The sequence below is a fragment of the Chironomus tepperi genome, unplaced genomic scaffold (genome assembly GCF_022539635.2).
Source record: "Chironomus tepperi strain 1889 unplaced genomic scaffold, CSIRO-AGI_Ctep_v1 contig_11, whole genome shotgun sequence".
NCBI classification, from domain to species: Eukaryota; Metazoa; Arthropoda; class Insecta; order Diptera; family Chironomidae; genus Chironomus; species Chironomus tepperi.
The window spans coordinates 146,979-162,749 of NW_027226133.1; the positions used below are offsets into that span (position 1 = coordinate 146,979).

Below are 15,771 nucleotides of genomic sequence, written 5' to 3' on the forward strand. Positions count from 1 at the left end.
ATTTATAAATTTCTAAACACACTCGATTCTGCAAGATTTCTGCAAGATCTAAAATTATTAATTTTACTGTGAAATATAGAACTTATTCATTAATTAACTATGGATGCTCATTTAGGATGTGATTTCCTCGATCACCCAGTATCGACTGGTGTAAGTATTATAGTATTAACTCGATTTTGTTAGACTTAAGGTTAATAACAAAATTTTTGCACCGTAATGCTCGTAAACAAATAATGTTTTTAACAATTTTATCATTCTAGACAACTATTATGGCTGTTGAATTCAATGGCGGTGTTATCATTGGAGCTGATTCAAGAACATCAACTGGATCCTATGTAGCAAATCGTGTGACTGATAAATTAACAAGAATTACTGATAAAGTTTATTGTTGTCGAAGTGGAAGTGCCGCAGATACACAGGCTATTGCTGATATTGTATCATATTCGACATACTTCTATGAGAATCAGAATAATAGAGATGCAACAGTTCCAGAAGTTGCTGCAGAATTCCGTCGAATGTGTTATAATTATCGTGATTCAATTACAGCCGGAATTATCGTTGCTGGATATGACGATGTAAATGGAGGTCAAGTTTATTCCGTACCTTTGGGTGGAATGTTGATTCGTCAAAGTTGCACAATCGGTGGATCTGGAAGTTCATTCATTTATGGTTTTGTTCGTGAAAATTATTCAGAAAATATGGAGAAGGAAGCTTGCGTAGAGTTCGTAAAGAAGGCAGTATTTCATGCTATGTATCATGATGGTAGTTCCGGTGGAGTTTGTCGTATTGGAATCATTACTAAGGATGGAATTGAAAGACGTGTATTTTTTGCACCATCAATCGATGCTAAGCCTGCAATGACTCCAATTGCTGTTCGTTAAATACATACATTTTGATTCATACTCTGTAAGAATATGCTTTTTTGGTAAAAGTAATAAAAATATTTCTCAATAATTCAATTCCATCATAGATATAAATTTTAGTTCATTTATTACAGAGTTTTGGACGAATTGAGTGAACTTTATTCATCAGTTTGTCTTTAACGTATAATATAACGTTTGTTATTGATTTAAATTTTTTTGTATTTTTGAATCGGTTAAAATTCATTAAATTTTGAACCGGCACGATTTTAAATTTTTGAAATCCGTTTATTTTTGAAATGTTCAAAAACGTTAAATTTGAATTTTTCAAAATCCGTTAATTTGAATTATTTTAATAATTAGGTCAACATGGTGTTCGTATTTCCATGATTAGTTAACTGATTCAGCTGGGAGAAATGCGTTGGAATCTCTTAGTCATTATTTTGAAGAGTTTTTACTGGTTTCACCTATAAAATAAATCTTATCAAGTCTATTAAAAGATAACAAGAAATTACTTAGTTTAGTCTCAATAAAATAGCCAAAGAAAGACAACGATTTTTCATTAAAAAATGAAAATAAGTTTAATTGGCAGAAGAATAATTAGAAATTCTATAAATATAAATAAAATTTAAGTCCTGGAAACTGGAAAGCTCATCCGTCTCTCACATTCAGAATCAATTTGATAAGAAGTGAAAAACGAGTTAGTAAATTATTTTTAAAATTTAAAAGAATCTTATTGAAATTCACTTTAATACTAATACCAAACGAAAGTTAATATAATTCATCACCCGTGTAAAGTGAAATATCCTCAAAATTTTCTTTTTTTATCGAGATTTTACGATTTGAATTTATCAAAAAAGTCATTTTCAAAGAAAAAATTTTTTTCTTTGAAAATTGTCGAGTGCGCACGCCTCAAAATGAGAGAAAATATTTAATCTAAATTTCCCACAAACCACGAGGAAATTTTCCAATTAGAGAAAGGACAACAATTCAAAACATGTGCTTTGTGTGGCGCGAAAAGAACATTTTGAGAGACCGGCTCACATAAATTGCTATGGAAGCTTCCAATGTGAAGGAAAAAGTTCTCTTTTTTTGAATCCTCAATAGGTTTCTAGAGCACACACACGCGAAAAAAAAGCCCACTCAAAAGAAAAAAATAAATGTTGTAGACAATCGATATCAAAAGAAAAACTTGAGGAGGGTGAAGAGCAAAAATATTTTTTTTTCCTTCCTTCCTTCATCTTCAATTTTTTTTTTCTATTCCTTAATAAAATCAAAAGGAAGGAGATATAAAGTATTAAAGTGAATTTTCTTCCGTCAAGAACATTAAACTTCAAAAGAGACTTTTATTGATTATTCACAAATTACGTCCAATTTTTAAGAAGTTGGGGGATGGGGTGTTAAGACAAAATGAAGGTTCGGGATACTGGGGTTGAAGAAAGTCGAAAGATTGCTATTTTTTGATCAATACTTAAAAATTAAAAGCAGAATAGCGCAAAGCTTTAATTCAAAAGAATTAGAACTGAAGATTGTCCTTATAGACAGTTCAGTTATTACGTTAAGGATGTAGTGAAAAGTGACACACCCTCCCCCAACCAATCTGAACGTAATAAGTGAATAACATCGAAAGATTTGATAAATATTGTGATTCTCGAATCGAATTACATCATTTAAGAGACGGAATTGGACGTCATTAAGTGAACAATCCCTAAATATTATTTTTCCTAATTTATTGCAGATCATAAAGAGTGGAATAAGATGAAGAACTTTAAATATGTATTCTAGACATATAAGTGCTTAGACGTTAAGTGTTAAATTCATTAAAAAGAAAAAGTGCTTCAAATTCTATTAAAAAAGTATTAAATTCTTAATAAATATCATTATTTTTCGCCTTTAACTCATAATCAGATAAGAAAATCCTTAATAATATTAATTAAAATTCGTGTATGAGAAATTTTTAAATAAACCCAGCAATAAAGATGCAGCAACCACCGAGAAAGGTAAGAATAGTGAAATTTTTGTAATTTTAAGGATTGGTATCCTGATGACTATGGCAATATTCGTCTATTCTACAAAATCATTTCCTTCCTCAGTTGATTAATTGCTTTTGAGTTGACAAATTGTGACTATTTCCCATGGTACTAAAATCGTGCAGTGCTTGTATAATAGACACTGTTTAATCAAACGAGTGATATCATTGTGTTATTGAATCCAAGTAAATTCTAAGTGTCTCTTGCATAGAAGGTCGAGTGTTCCGTCTATTGAGAGAGTTAGAGCTTTCGTACTATGCTTGAATTAATCAATAACTATCTCATTTGAAATACTTTTCTATTCACACTTCTGAATCAAATTAAAAATTCTAAGCTCTTCATCCTTAAAGTTTCTCACAATACTTAAAGTTTTAGTTTGTTGAAGAACTTTTAATACCTTGTTAAGTCCAGAAAGACATTTGTTTATACTTATAAGCATATACCAAGAATAAAGCACAATTATTTTATGTTTACTTCGATGCAATTCAATTCAATTCAATTCAATTCATTTCAACTTGTTTTAACGTTGATTTAAGATTTGAATAATATTAATTGTTAATAGTTGAAGTCCCCTTTTCACACAAAAGCTCAGTTTGTACATAAACCACGAAGAATAAACAACACTGTGAAATCACAAATCCACAAGACATTCGTTTTGATTAAACTACATAGACTATAATTACAAAAGCCTACTTATTTGATATCGTTAAAGTTTAGAAAAATCGATGGAAATGATCCAAATCATTAATTCTCTAAGATTACTAATTGAATTCTTCACCATCAATCTTGTTTAATTTTAGGGAAACTACACAAAGTTTCTGAAAAACTTACACACCGAACAGCTCGCAAAATTACAATTAAAAAACCAACATGAATGTGATTTACTAGAAGACATAAGAACATTCGTTATAAAGCGATCGGCAATCGAAAAACAATACAGCGAAGCTCTTTTAAAAGTTGCATCGTCTTATTTAAATAAAAAATCACCAAGTATACCCGAAATCAAAATGGACGGTGCTGATGAAAAATGGTGAGCCTCATTTTTTTTTTGTTATAAACAAAGTTTTCAATTCCCTGCAGGAAGAGAAAATGTGCACGCGTTTCAAAAAAAGCTTTTAAAAACTTTTATATTGTACACTTTTATAATGGAAATCTGAAACAAATAGACATGAGTGAGGTCAATGTCTCATAATAAATATCAAAAGTATTTCCTTTTTGCACAACATCATGTAATCGATTACATGCCTAACTTTGAAAAAATAGAGGTAGAAAATTTTTATTTCCTTTCGTGAGCGTCATAACAGTAAATACATGTATGTAAGCAAGGCTCATGAAAGTTTTTCATGTTTTGTTGATGGATTATGTTTTTTAAAAATATGACATTTTATGGTAGACATGTTTGTTGACAAGGATTTTAGAAGTTTAGAGTTTGTTGATGTTGAACTATTTAATCAAATGGCTCGATTGTGAACTGCAATAAATGGTATTCAAAGTTACTAGTTAAGGACCAATGACTGGATGACTAAATTACAAGTCTAACAGTCTTTGAAAATAATATTTAGACAAAACTTCCAGATCTATATATAATTTGCGCAATCTGCATCTAAAAACCTAGAGTTTTTCACATCCTTTATCTTCCTAATTATCACAGTAATATGCACAAAATAATAAGCATAAAAACCAGACTTTCCATGCAATAGTAAGGCCAATTACATTGCAATCTGATAAGGCTATTTAAAATCACTTCAAGCAGCTTCATGAACATTAAGTAAAATTCTTAAGAAGCGTTAACTTTGTCACCGACAGTTCATTTAAGAGTCCTGAAGCATTAAATTGTGTTTATAAATTATGCAAAATTTCTTTATCGATTTTTGTTGTGTAAACTCATTAACATTTCCTTTATATTTTCTTGTCGTTGTCTTTATTTATAAATTATAATCAAAATAGGAACATGTGGAATGTTTGGACAACAGTACTAGAAGAGAATGAAAAATTGGCAAGAGCACGTTTAGCTGCGGTTGAAGTTTTGCACCAAGATATTGCAGATGAAACCAAAATACTGAGAGCACACAAGTTAGCAATAAGTAAGCGTAGTGTCGAAAGTTTGGCGAATATTCAAAGAGATTTGCAACAAACAGTACAAGATGTTGATAAAACGAAAAAGTCATATTTTGATGAGGAGCATTGTGCACATGATGTTCGTGATAAGGCTCGAGATATTGAGGAAAAGTTGAAGAAGAAAAAAGGAAGCTTTTTCCAATCGATTACATCATTACAAAAGAATAGCGCACGAGTAACGTCAAGAAAGGAACAACTTGAGGAGAAGTCAACTGGAGCTCGTAATGACTATATTCTTAGTCTTGCATCCGCAAATTCTCATCAAAATCGTTATTTTACAACGGATTTACAAACGACAATGCAAATGATGGAATTTAATGTTTATGATCGTATTGCAGACTTTTTAGCACTCATCGGACGTACTGAATTGCTCACATGTTCTGCAACACAAAATTCATTCGGAAAGATTTGCAATCAAGCAAATCAATTGACACGTGAATATAATTTACAATGTGTTTATTTATATTATCCAGTGCTCAAGCAACACATTCAATATGAATTCGAAGCTTGCGATAATGATCCAGTTCGTAAAATTACTGCTGAGCATGAATCTGTTCTACAGACACTTAATCATGAGGGTAAACGATGGGCAGCTCGTGTTGCTCGTGAAAATCATTCAATTAGAGAAAATACTAGACGTTTAGCTGCTTGTCAGTCACTTAGAGATAATGGTCATCGTGTTGATCCAAATGATCAAAATGGACCAGATCTTGACACAAAAATGGATGAATTGAGAGAACAGATAAGGAAGTCATCAGTATTGAAATTAAAAGCGGAAGCAAAACTTGAGTGCTTGAAACAGGGTGGAATAAGTATTGAGGAATGGCTTCAAGAAGCTGAAACGTTGAGCATTCAAGAAATTCCAAGATCATCAAGTGATGCGTCACTTAAAACTGATGCATCACGCGATGGCGATCATCCAAGTTCGGACTCATTCTATGACAGCGACAATGCTGAAGTCGACACAAAACATCAAAAGCTTCAAGCTACAACAAGTAATAAATCAGTTGATGAGAAGCGTGATGCATATCATGAATCATTTAATGAGTCCAGTGAATTTGAGGACGATGAAGATGATAAACCATTTAAACAGACACCACAACAACAACAGCAACAACAATCTGTTGAACAATTTGCAGCTTGGGAAGGTAGATTGCGTGATAATTATAATCTAATAACATGATTAATTACAGCTATTAAACCTTTATTTATTGTAGATCCAACATCCGTTGATTGGGGAACTGAAAAGGATGAACCGCCAGTAGTAGAAGCAACCATACCGGCATCGACAAGTTCTACGAGTAATACCGTTCAGACTTACAAATGTACAGCTCTATATTCCTATACTGTGAGTATAAAAAAAGTTAAAAGCATGAATATCGTAACACATGCTGTTCATTTTTCAAGGCCCAAAATCCCGATGAGTTAACTATCGTTGAAAATGAACAATTAGAAGTGGTCGGAGAAGGCGATGGTATGAAATTTTGATTCGCAACTTTTTGAATAATTTGTTATCATTAATTCTTACGTACACATGTAACACAGGTGATGGATGGTTACGTGCTCGAAATTATCGAGGCGAGGAAGGTTTCGTTCCTCATAATTACTTGGATGTTGAACGTGATGTTCCAACAAATGAGCAACAAACGCAAATGGCTGCACAAATATCATTCTCATCCGTTGACTATACTGTTGATAATGAGGACCAAGAAGTACTTCCAGATTCAGTTCAATCACCTGATCAAGTTTCTGTTATATCAGCACCTGTAAAGAAAAAATCTGATCAATTATACTGTATTGCATTATATGATTATGACGCTACTGCTGAAGATGAATTGACGTTTGAAGAAGGACAAGTAATTTAATCTTTTGACTGCTCATGATTGTTCAATTTTTGATTATTTTTCCATTTTTTTCATGTCAATAGATAATTAAACTTATAACAAAAGAACCTCACGGAGTTGATGATGGATGGTATGACTTGCACCAATACATAATTGAAAATTATGATTTTAACGAAAAATATTTCATAAATATTTTATGTCTTTGTAGGTGGGAAGGAGAACTTGATGGAAAAATTGGAAATTTTCCAAGTTTGGTCGTTGATGAGTGTGATGAAAATGGTGAGCCTTTGACAGAACCAGAAGAGGAGGAAGAAGATGATGAGGATTATGTAGCAGCACCAGCTGGATTTGGCTTACCTCCTACTGTCCCTCCACATTTGCTGTCTCAAGAGGATCTTAAAATGGCTCTTGAACAAACACAACAGACACAACAAGCTAGTAATAGAAAAATGGAAATTGACTTATCTCAACCGCCTAAATTTGCTCCTCCATCAGGTAAACATGAAAGATTATGTCCATAAACATCAGCAATCATTTTTAACATTTAAATGTCTTTTTCCCATTCATGCGTCCATGTGTACAGTTAATATAGTTTGTGAGAATAAAGAGGTACAATACTTTGTTATCCATTGTTACATTTACATCGATCAAATCACCAAATATCAACCTTTTGAGTGTATATATTCTAAAAAAAAAATTTTTCACCTGCACATTCTTTCCACTCCTATATTTATAGGTCGATTGTAATATTTTTGACTATCACCTCCATATTGATTAACCTTGAACTATTGCTCAATGTTCTTTTTATTATTAGCTAAAATTAAAATGACATTTTTTTGAAGCCTTTTTCTACTTTTATGTCCAATTTTTCTAATAAAAATTCTAAATTCTTTCATGAATGCTCAATCAACACTGAAGGAAAATGGAGGCGATGATGATGCTAATGCCAGCCAAGGTAAATCGCAAAAAGAAACATTACCTAATTTAAATATAGCCCAAATCGTAGTAACCTGTGCCACCCCGATGGTTGAAGAGGAGAAAAAATTCCCTGAAGTGAGCAGTTCTGAGCCTACCGAAGAGCCTCCATCGAATGCTGAAGTTGTTAGCAAGAAGGAGAAGATTAGCGAGAAGGAAAAGCAACCGGAAGTGAAAGAGCAATGTGATGATGGCTTTGGCGATGCTCATTTTGAAGCAAATTTCGAAGCCAATTTTGAAGATGCATTTGCATCGCAGACAGTCGAGGAAATTAATGCATCAGAAAAAAGTAAGAAAGAATCACCAGAAGGCGTACCAAAGCAAGTTGTAGGCGGACGAGCATCAATTCCCGAAGAACTAGACTCACATCAGTTAGAAAGATTACAAAGTTTAAAGGAGTCTAACGCATAATAATAAATAAGCTAGTAGTTATATGATTATTATATAAAAAAACAAGCTTCATCTACGTTATTCATTAATAATGAGTACATATGTCATGCTTTCAATCGACCCAAAAAGAAAAAAAAAACATAAAAGCTGCTAATTAAAAAATTATAAACCTAACCATTGTCTCTTATAACAAGTTAGTCAATATTTATTAAATATCATTATCACACACTCAAAACAAAAAATTGAGTTACTTAAACTTCTTTTTTCTTGACAAAAAAAATTAAATTAAATCTTCTGAAATGCCCAAAAAATTGAAAGTGTTATGATGAAAATGATCTTATCCTACCAAGAGGGAATCTACTAAATAATAATTAATATAGTTATAATGAAGGAATATTACTTATTATGGAAACAAACAAAACAAAACAAAACAATTGGGAATTTTTAAAACTATAATTAAATGCTGATAACTTTATTGAATAGGTCAAATGACTAAGATCCTCTCTTTCGTTCTACCGAGCGGTATATTGCTAGGGAGTTGAACTTGTTGTCTTGGTTAGATTTCTTTGTCATATTCTAGGCTATAGTATATTTTTTGAGTTTAATTGCTAAGGTTATTAGCATCCTTCCTTACTCTGTTGTTGATACTGATCTATTGAGATTCATTGCTTCTACCCAAACGACTTAGTGCTGTATTCGGTTTAAATAGGAAAACATGTCAGGTTCACATGTGCCTGGTGCAAGAGTTTGGATCGATTAACCAACTTGATCTGTTGTTAGCTGGCTCTATAGTTGGCTAAGTACTGCTAATATCATATTTTGTGCCTCAAACTGTATTTTTCATTTGAATTCTTTTGAAGCAGCGGCGGACAATCTTTGTTTTTGGCAACACACCTTAGTGGTAAGCCTGGACCAAAACCGCACAATTCATGCAGTTCATGGCGATTCTAACCAGTGAACCTCAGCGCTCAGATTGCCCACTATTGTTCTTAACCATTCTATAGAGCTTTAAGTCAATACTTTATATGCTTGCTCTGCCTCTTCTACTTATAAAAAGGATAATCTTCTGAAAAAACTAAGAAAAGGCCTCATTAGAATCTACTCATAAAGTTCAACTCCCTAGTAATGTGCTGTTCGACTCCATATCTAATGAAGATGAGAAAACCCAAAACAAGAAAAAAAACTAAAAACAACAAACTTATGCGCTTCAAATTTTAGATAAAAAATAAATCTTTTTGTGGTATTATCGTAAATTGTAGTCATTCGTGAAAAAAAAAACAAGTGAATCATAATCATTAAAAGTAATCAAATGCGAGAAGATGAAATTATTTAAGTTTAAAAAAATTATTGGATAAAGCACTTAGTAAGTTTGAATTTAGATTAGGATGGCAAAATATAAAATAGGATCTATACTCAAAAGAAAAACAAACAAAAACTTATTGGATGATAAGCCATTTACTCAATTTCTCATATACTGCAATTATTCTGTTATCTATTTACATTACATTATGTTACAGCATAAAAAAATACAGTAAAAATAATTATATTATATTATAATATAATAATAATGTTGCAAATTGTTTATCATAGTACAATTTTATGTTTTTCATTAGCTCATTCATTTTGTTCTGAATTAAATTACGCAATAAAAATGTGAAATCAAGAATAAAAATAATAATGGATTTATTTTGTATCATTCACGTTAGATTCTGTTTCAGTTGAAAATCTGATGACTGATGTGAAGTTATTTATGTGGGATGGAATGATTTGAATACAAGTTTGTCAACCAAACAATAATAAACAATTTTCAGATTATTCGTAGAAAATATGACTCAATAATGTGATTACTTGATGCTTTATTTTTATCTTGTTGGGATATTTTTTTGTCCTGATTACATTATGGTTCAACAATAACAATAAATTCTAAAACAACTTTATACAATAATACATCCTACTTGAACAACGTGACGGTCAACGTAACATATGATTTGTTTCTAAGGTTTGATGACGAAGGCAGTGCTGTAAATGTGTAATTGATGTAACAATTCTATTTAAAAACTGTAGATTGAATTTAGAATTTTCATTCAAATTGTGATCGGCTTTGTTTTCATTCAATATTTACCACGTAGCTGGTGTAGGTTGCAGAAATCTAGTATTATCAATGATTCAATGATATTCGAAAAGGACATGGAGTGAAAAAGTTGGAATATAGTGTTCTTAGGACAAATTTAGAGTCAAATTTGATTTGGATTTGGCAAGAATCTGGTTGAAATCAAGTCCTCGACTTCATCTATTCTACATAAGAATCAAACTATCAAGATTCTATTTATCCTTGATACTTACCACAATATAAATAAATTTCAAAAACAAATCTAGTTGTCTATGATGATAAATTCAAAAATCAAAGTAAAAGTTTCTCAAATTGATGAAAATAATATTTAAATTCATTTAAAAGTTAATAAAAAGTTTAAGGATAACAAAATTCGCCCAAGGCTATATCTCAAATAGGCATATATGCTCGATGGTTTTTTTGAGTAATTCTTCATGCTTAAAATGTTCCATAGCAACCATTCAAATCTTTTACACTTCAAAAGGTCCATTTTCAATATTATTTTGTAAAATTGTTGTTTTTTTCTGTATTCAACATGGTCTGTATCATAGCAATCTTAGGAGTTGTATTATAAACCCAACAAAAGGCTGAAAAATAACAGAAATAGCATCGAGTTGTTGTTGATCCAATCATTCATTATTGACGTCAAAATCTTGAAATGTGAGTTCCGGTAATCGATCTGTTTTGTAACTTCCTAGAATATTAACTGCCTTAAGATAATTACTATCTAGTAAATTACTTTATTTTTGTTTTAAAACATTTAGATGAGGAAGCTATAAAAGAGATAGATTTTCAAAAGGATATAATCCTTAAGTATTATGGCAAGAAACAATTGAGATATCAATGTAAAAGCCTGTAAAAGAAAGAATCAATTATTCCACAAAATCAATTTTCTTAATCCCCTTAGATCAAAGGAGATGCTGAAAAGCTTAGTAAGAAAAGAAAAAATTCAATAAGGGATTAAATTTTTTAAATTGTTCATTTATTTTTTTTTGTCATTTTGTCGTTTACATAATCGTTTTTTTTCTAAAATGCTAAACTCAAAAATTTTTTTTAATTTAATTTTTTTTTTCTTTTGTTTTAAACCTAAAAATATAGAACCTCAATTAAATATTTATCATATATATTTCTATACATAATATATTTCAATTTTTTAGATGTTTTTTTTTTCTTTATCATTTTTTGTTCTAATTTCATTTCATCTATTAATTAGTCTTTTTTCTTAGTGTTTTTCAAATTAATTATGTGAGTTTTTTTCTTGTTTTTTTCGTGAAAATCGAAACATTATTTTTTTCATTTCTTTAAATATTTTTTTGTTTTTTTGTCTTAATATTCACAATTAAACAGGACATACTTGGCTAATTTTAATATATATCGAAGACTTCTACATTTTCTTAACTTGCATTAATTTCAATTTCATTATATATGAGTTTTGTTTTGTTTAGGTGTGTGTGAGAGAAGAGAGAGAACTTTAATCTTATAGGTGCAAAATTCTTTGAATAATTTAACAAGATATAGAACTAGAGTTATTAAGAGAACGACAGAGAAGTTTAGTGAAGGGGGACAGAGTTGATGGTTGCGTTGTGGATGCTCGTTGTATGATTTTTGAGATATTTTTCGAGGTCGACTAGAATTTTGTATGGAATCGAGACTACTCGAATCGACTTTTCCATCCAAAATCTGAGTCGACTTCGAGTTCTGCGCTCAAAGCTCCAATCTTGACTTCTTTGATGTTTTTAATTTCTATTGACTTTTTGGTTTCGGATTTTGTTAGATTTGAGAGATAAAGATTTCAAATTTTTAGATCTTGATAAAGTTTGCTTCAATTTGTTCTGATTTTCTCAATTTTTGAAATTTACAAAACTTTCTGTAAAAACCTTGATCAAAATTAGTCAAACTAGCATTATGTCAATGACTTTTCACTCTCATAATTCTAATTTGAGATTGTATTTTGATAAATTTTTCATAATAAAGTCTAATTTTGAATCTGATTTCTTAAAAGTCTTCTAGATTGACATTGAATTGTTTATCTTGTAAAATCTAAAAGAATTGATCATATTTTGACAATTTATTATCCTTTAAAATATGTTTAATCAGGAATTTTGACTTTCATCCTATTATTAGGAAGAACCTTGTTCATCTGACCAATTTCTTTTGAATTTTACTAGAGCTTTCAGAACTTTAATGTATTCATAACTATAAACATTTGAGAAATAGTTCTTAAAAGCTCTAAATGCAATCACAAACTTGAGGTTTCATACAATTCCATAGCAATTCAATTTTGCTTTAAACCCAACCAGCAACTCTGAATTGAAAATTCTTCATGCATAGTGGAATTAATTAAAAATTTAAATAATTATAGAAATAAGGGTCATAAAGTATGTATACAGGCAGTTCATTATGTAAATTAATTATAAAAAGCATTGCACTAAGTATGCAGAAATCTTCATATATCGTAAAATTATGCAAAGTAAGTCCAATTACACTTCTACTAATGCTATTTTGTCGTTCGATTGAGTTACGTAACTTTATACAATAATTCTTTCATTTTTTTATTCCTCATTTTTTTTTTGAATAATTTTGTTCATTCTTATAATATGTGCATAAAAAAATTAATGTGTAGTTCAACGCAAATGCATTTATATTATTCATCATTTCCTCTCAATTGTGTGTTTATGATTCATTTTTTATTATTTATTTATTATTTTTTTTTTATTTTGTGTGTCGCATTTCACAAATAAAATTTTTCTTTGAGAAAAAATTTGTAAAAATTATTTACATGTAAAGTATTTTTTTATAAGGCTCACTCGTGCGACAACAAAAATGAAATGGCAGTCACCTGTAGGTAAACAGTAAAAAAAATTTCCCATGGCGACCATGTGGCTGCTATTTCATTTTATTTATGTATGTATGTCGTACGAGAATATCGAACCCTTAATTTCCCTCGAGTTTTTCCATTTTCTTGTTTGAAAATAAATCCTAAGTTTATCTAATTGCAGGATATAGTAATCTAATTAAGTTAATCCTTTCGACCCTTATTTGTGGCTCATAATGTTCAGATAAAATCACTTTTTTCTTCGTCCTTGTGAGGACTTTTGTCAGATTTTTAATGGAAATTGTCAAAACTTTCGTCAAATTTTGGTTACGACACTTCCGATTTTGCCAAATCATTCATGTCTCTCGCAATAAAAATCTAACAAATTTTCTAACAATCACGCATTTAAATGATACATGAACAATATAAGGTCATAAGGGCATTAATCTTCATGATGAGAATTTATCGTGAGGAAAATGGTGGTGAAAGGAGGGATAGGAGGTCATGCGAGTGACTGAGTGATTGAGGGGATATTTTGTGAGTAAACATTTCTCTGTCTATAAATTGTTTTTTATACATTTTTTTTTTCGATTCGATTGACTGTATGAAAAAGTTTGAAAGTAAAATTTTCTCATTTTTTTTTTATTAAAAATGCTTCCATTTTGAGTTGTGTAATTGGTAGACATGCTGCAACATTTTACGCACATTTTAATCTCATTTTGATTTAGAATTTGTGGATTGAAAAGCCATCCGTGTAGATAAAATGTTGTAGCATTCTATGCTGCATAAGATTTGTTGTATAGGATTAATATGTTACATTTTATATAGACTTAAATTAAGCAATTTTTTGTGTGTTTTTTTTCTGCTTTTTTTTTCACTATTCATTCTTGAGCTTTTTTTGACATCGCCATTATTTTAAATTTCACTAAACTCTAAAAAAAAAAGTTTTTTTTTTCTCTAAATTACATACACTTTAGAATTTACGTATGCATTATGCATAATATCGTTTCTTTTCGATTTTTTCTCATTTTTATTTATATATACGATCCACATGATAATGCGGATATTTATAGAGTTCAAATAATATATATGTTTAACGTTTTCTCTGTACGTAAAATTGAAAATGGGCAAAAAATTATGGTAGAATAACGATAATGGGTTGCTGACTCGATTTGTGGATGCTTTTTCAATGTCTTCATGAGGTTTCGTCTTAAACAGAGCTCCAAGTCGACTTGAATTTTGTATGGAGTCGATTTGACTCGAGTCAACTGTTCCTTTACAAAATCTGAGTAGACTTCGAGCTCTGGTCCCAAATACTTTTGAATTAGGATGTTAAAAAGCTTCCTAATTGTAGAATCATAGTGGCTGGGATTTCCTAGTTGGGTTGATTCTGAATATTCAGCTTTCAATGTCAACATCAGGAACCCTTACTAAGTAAGCCTTACTTGCTATAAGGATCTTAACTTGTAAAACTATTCGTTCTACTACCTCTATCCTAGTTTCCTATCATATTACCCTAGATACTAGGGAATGCTCTTATTTTTTAAGTATATTCAATGATATATGCTAAGTAGAAGTAGAACCTTGCGAGAAAGCATAAGAAGCTAGTTGTTAGTGATAGTTAAGGTAGAAAAGACCATGAAAATTTGAGAAAATTCACCAGAAGATAAAGTTATTTGACTTCCTTCCGGTAAATTTCCCATTAAAATCAAAAAGAGATTTCGATTATTACACATAATATATAAGGATAGATTCCAACTGTTCAACAGACATGTAGTAAACAATTTTTTAACAAAACTCCATAGGAGTTATTTCAAGAAAGCAATTGCTTGGAAATTAATCAATTTTTTTGCTATAGAATCATTTTGAAAGACATCGACCTCAATGAATTACATCCAAAAAAGAATCCAAAACATGTGTCATCAACCCCAATACTAAACGATTTTCATATATTTTATACATTTTGGATAGATAGAGGCGAAAATTGTGTTTAATATTTTTTTTTCGACTACCATGCATGTAGCATCGATATATGAGTATGAGAAGAAAAATCCTTTAAAAATGAGAGAGAAATTCAGGCTAAAAAACCGTAAATTAACATTAGAATGAGGCGTTAAATCAACAAAAAACTAGGATTATGCGTGTATGCTGCCTTAATATCTAAACTTTATTGATTTTTTTTTCTTCTTTTTCTCCCAATTTTTGTTTTATATTATTCTCTTACATCTGTTAGAGATTGTGCCAATTTTTTCTTTGGATGTAAATGCTTTTAAAAATTAAATTTTCATGTCCACAAAATTTTTTAAGATTGAAAACATTTTGCTTTTGAAATTGAATTTTTTTTATTTAATTTTTTTTATGTATTATTTAAATATTTTTTTTTTTATAAATTCGATTAGATTGTTCAATGTCTTGTTGTCTCGAATGTCATTCTGTATTGCTTTTCAAAGACGTTTTTCTAATAATTTTTATATTTTGTAGGACATTATATGTTTCATCATATCAATTTTGTGTGAATGAGAAGACAGGAACAATAATAGAAGGTGGATAGAACACGAAAATTAGGAAGTTGGAAGAAATGAGGAGGAAAATTTCTCTTATTTTTTAAATTCAATTTTAAAGACTGTTT

General features: G+C 30.2%; 2 protein-coding genes across 5 annotated transcripts; both read left to right on the top strand.

The window, feature by feature from the left end:
* The first annotated feature begins 15 nt into the window (after positions 1–15).
* On the top strand, positions 16–959 carry Prosbeta1 (proteasome beta1 subunit). Its single transcript, XM_070636215.1, has 2 exons — positions 16–150; positions 261–959. Exons 1-2 carry the CDS (start codon positions 100–102, stop codon positions 879–881), a joined length of 672 nt encoding a protein of 223 aa, XP_070492316.1. The 5' UTR covers positions 16–99; the 3' UTR covers positions 882–959.
* A 446-nt stretch (positions 960–1,405) lies between these two features.
* nwk (nervous wreck) lies at positions 1,406–9,498 on the top strand. Of its 4 annotated transcripts, XM_070636191.1 has the most exons (12): positions 1,406–1,560; positions 2,599–2,860; positions 3,691–3,920; positions 4,838–6,156; positions 6,226–6,356; positions 6,416–6,482; positions 6,554–6,864; positions 6,936–6,982; positions 7,061–7,347; positions 7,436–7,461; positions 7,771–7,807; positions 7,847–9,498. In XM_070636191.1, the coding sequence occupies exons 2-12, from the start codon at positions 2,840–2,842 to the stop codon at positions 8,236–8,238; spliced, it is 2,868 nt and encodes a 955-aa protein (XP_070492292.1). In that variant the 5' UTR covers positions 1,406–1,560; positions 2,599–2,839; the 3' UTR covers positions 8,239–9,498. The 4 variants fall into 4 exon arrangements, with proteins under 4 accessions (XP_070492292.1, XP_070492286.1, XP_070492305.1 ...); XM_070636185.1 differs by having other exon boundaries at positions 7,771–9,498; XM_070636204.1 differs by lacking the exon at positions 7,436–7,461 and having other exon boundaries at positions 7,847–7,983.
* The last annotated feature ends 6,273 nt before the right edge of the window (positions 9,499–15,771 follow it).

What these genes read in the sequence shown, in the direction of transcription:
- nwk (XM_070636185.1), top strand. Translation starts at nt 2,840, where the DNA reads ATGCAGCAACCACCGAGAAAG. An exon ending in GACGGTGCTGATGAAAAATG is followed by an intron (nt 3,921 to 4,837) that starts GTGAGCCTCATT and finishes TAATCAAAATAG; the next exon opens with GAACATGTGGAATGTTTGGA. An exon ending in TAAATTTGCTCCTCCATCAG is followed by an intron (nt 7,348 to 7,435) that starts GTAAACATGAAA and finishes CCATGTGTACAG; the next exon opens with TTAATATAGTTTGTGAGAAT.
- Prosbeta1 (XM_070636215.1), top strand. Translation starts at nt 100, where the DNA reads ATGGATGCTCATTTAGGATGTGATTTCCTCGATCACCCAGTATCGACT. An exon ending in ATCACCCAGTATCGACTGGT is followed by an intron (nt 151 to 260) that starts GTAAGTATTATA and finishes TTATCATTCTAG; the next exon opens with ACAACTATTATGGCTGTTGA.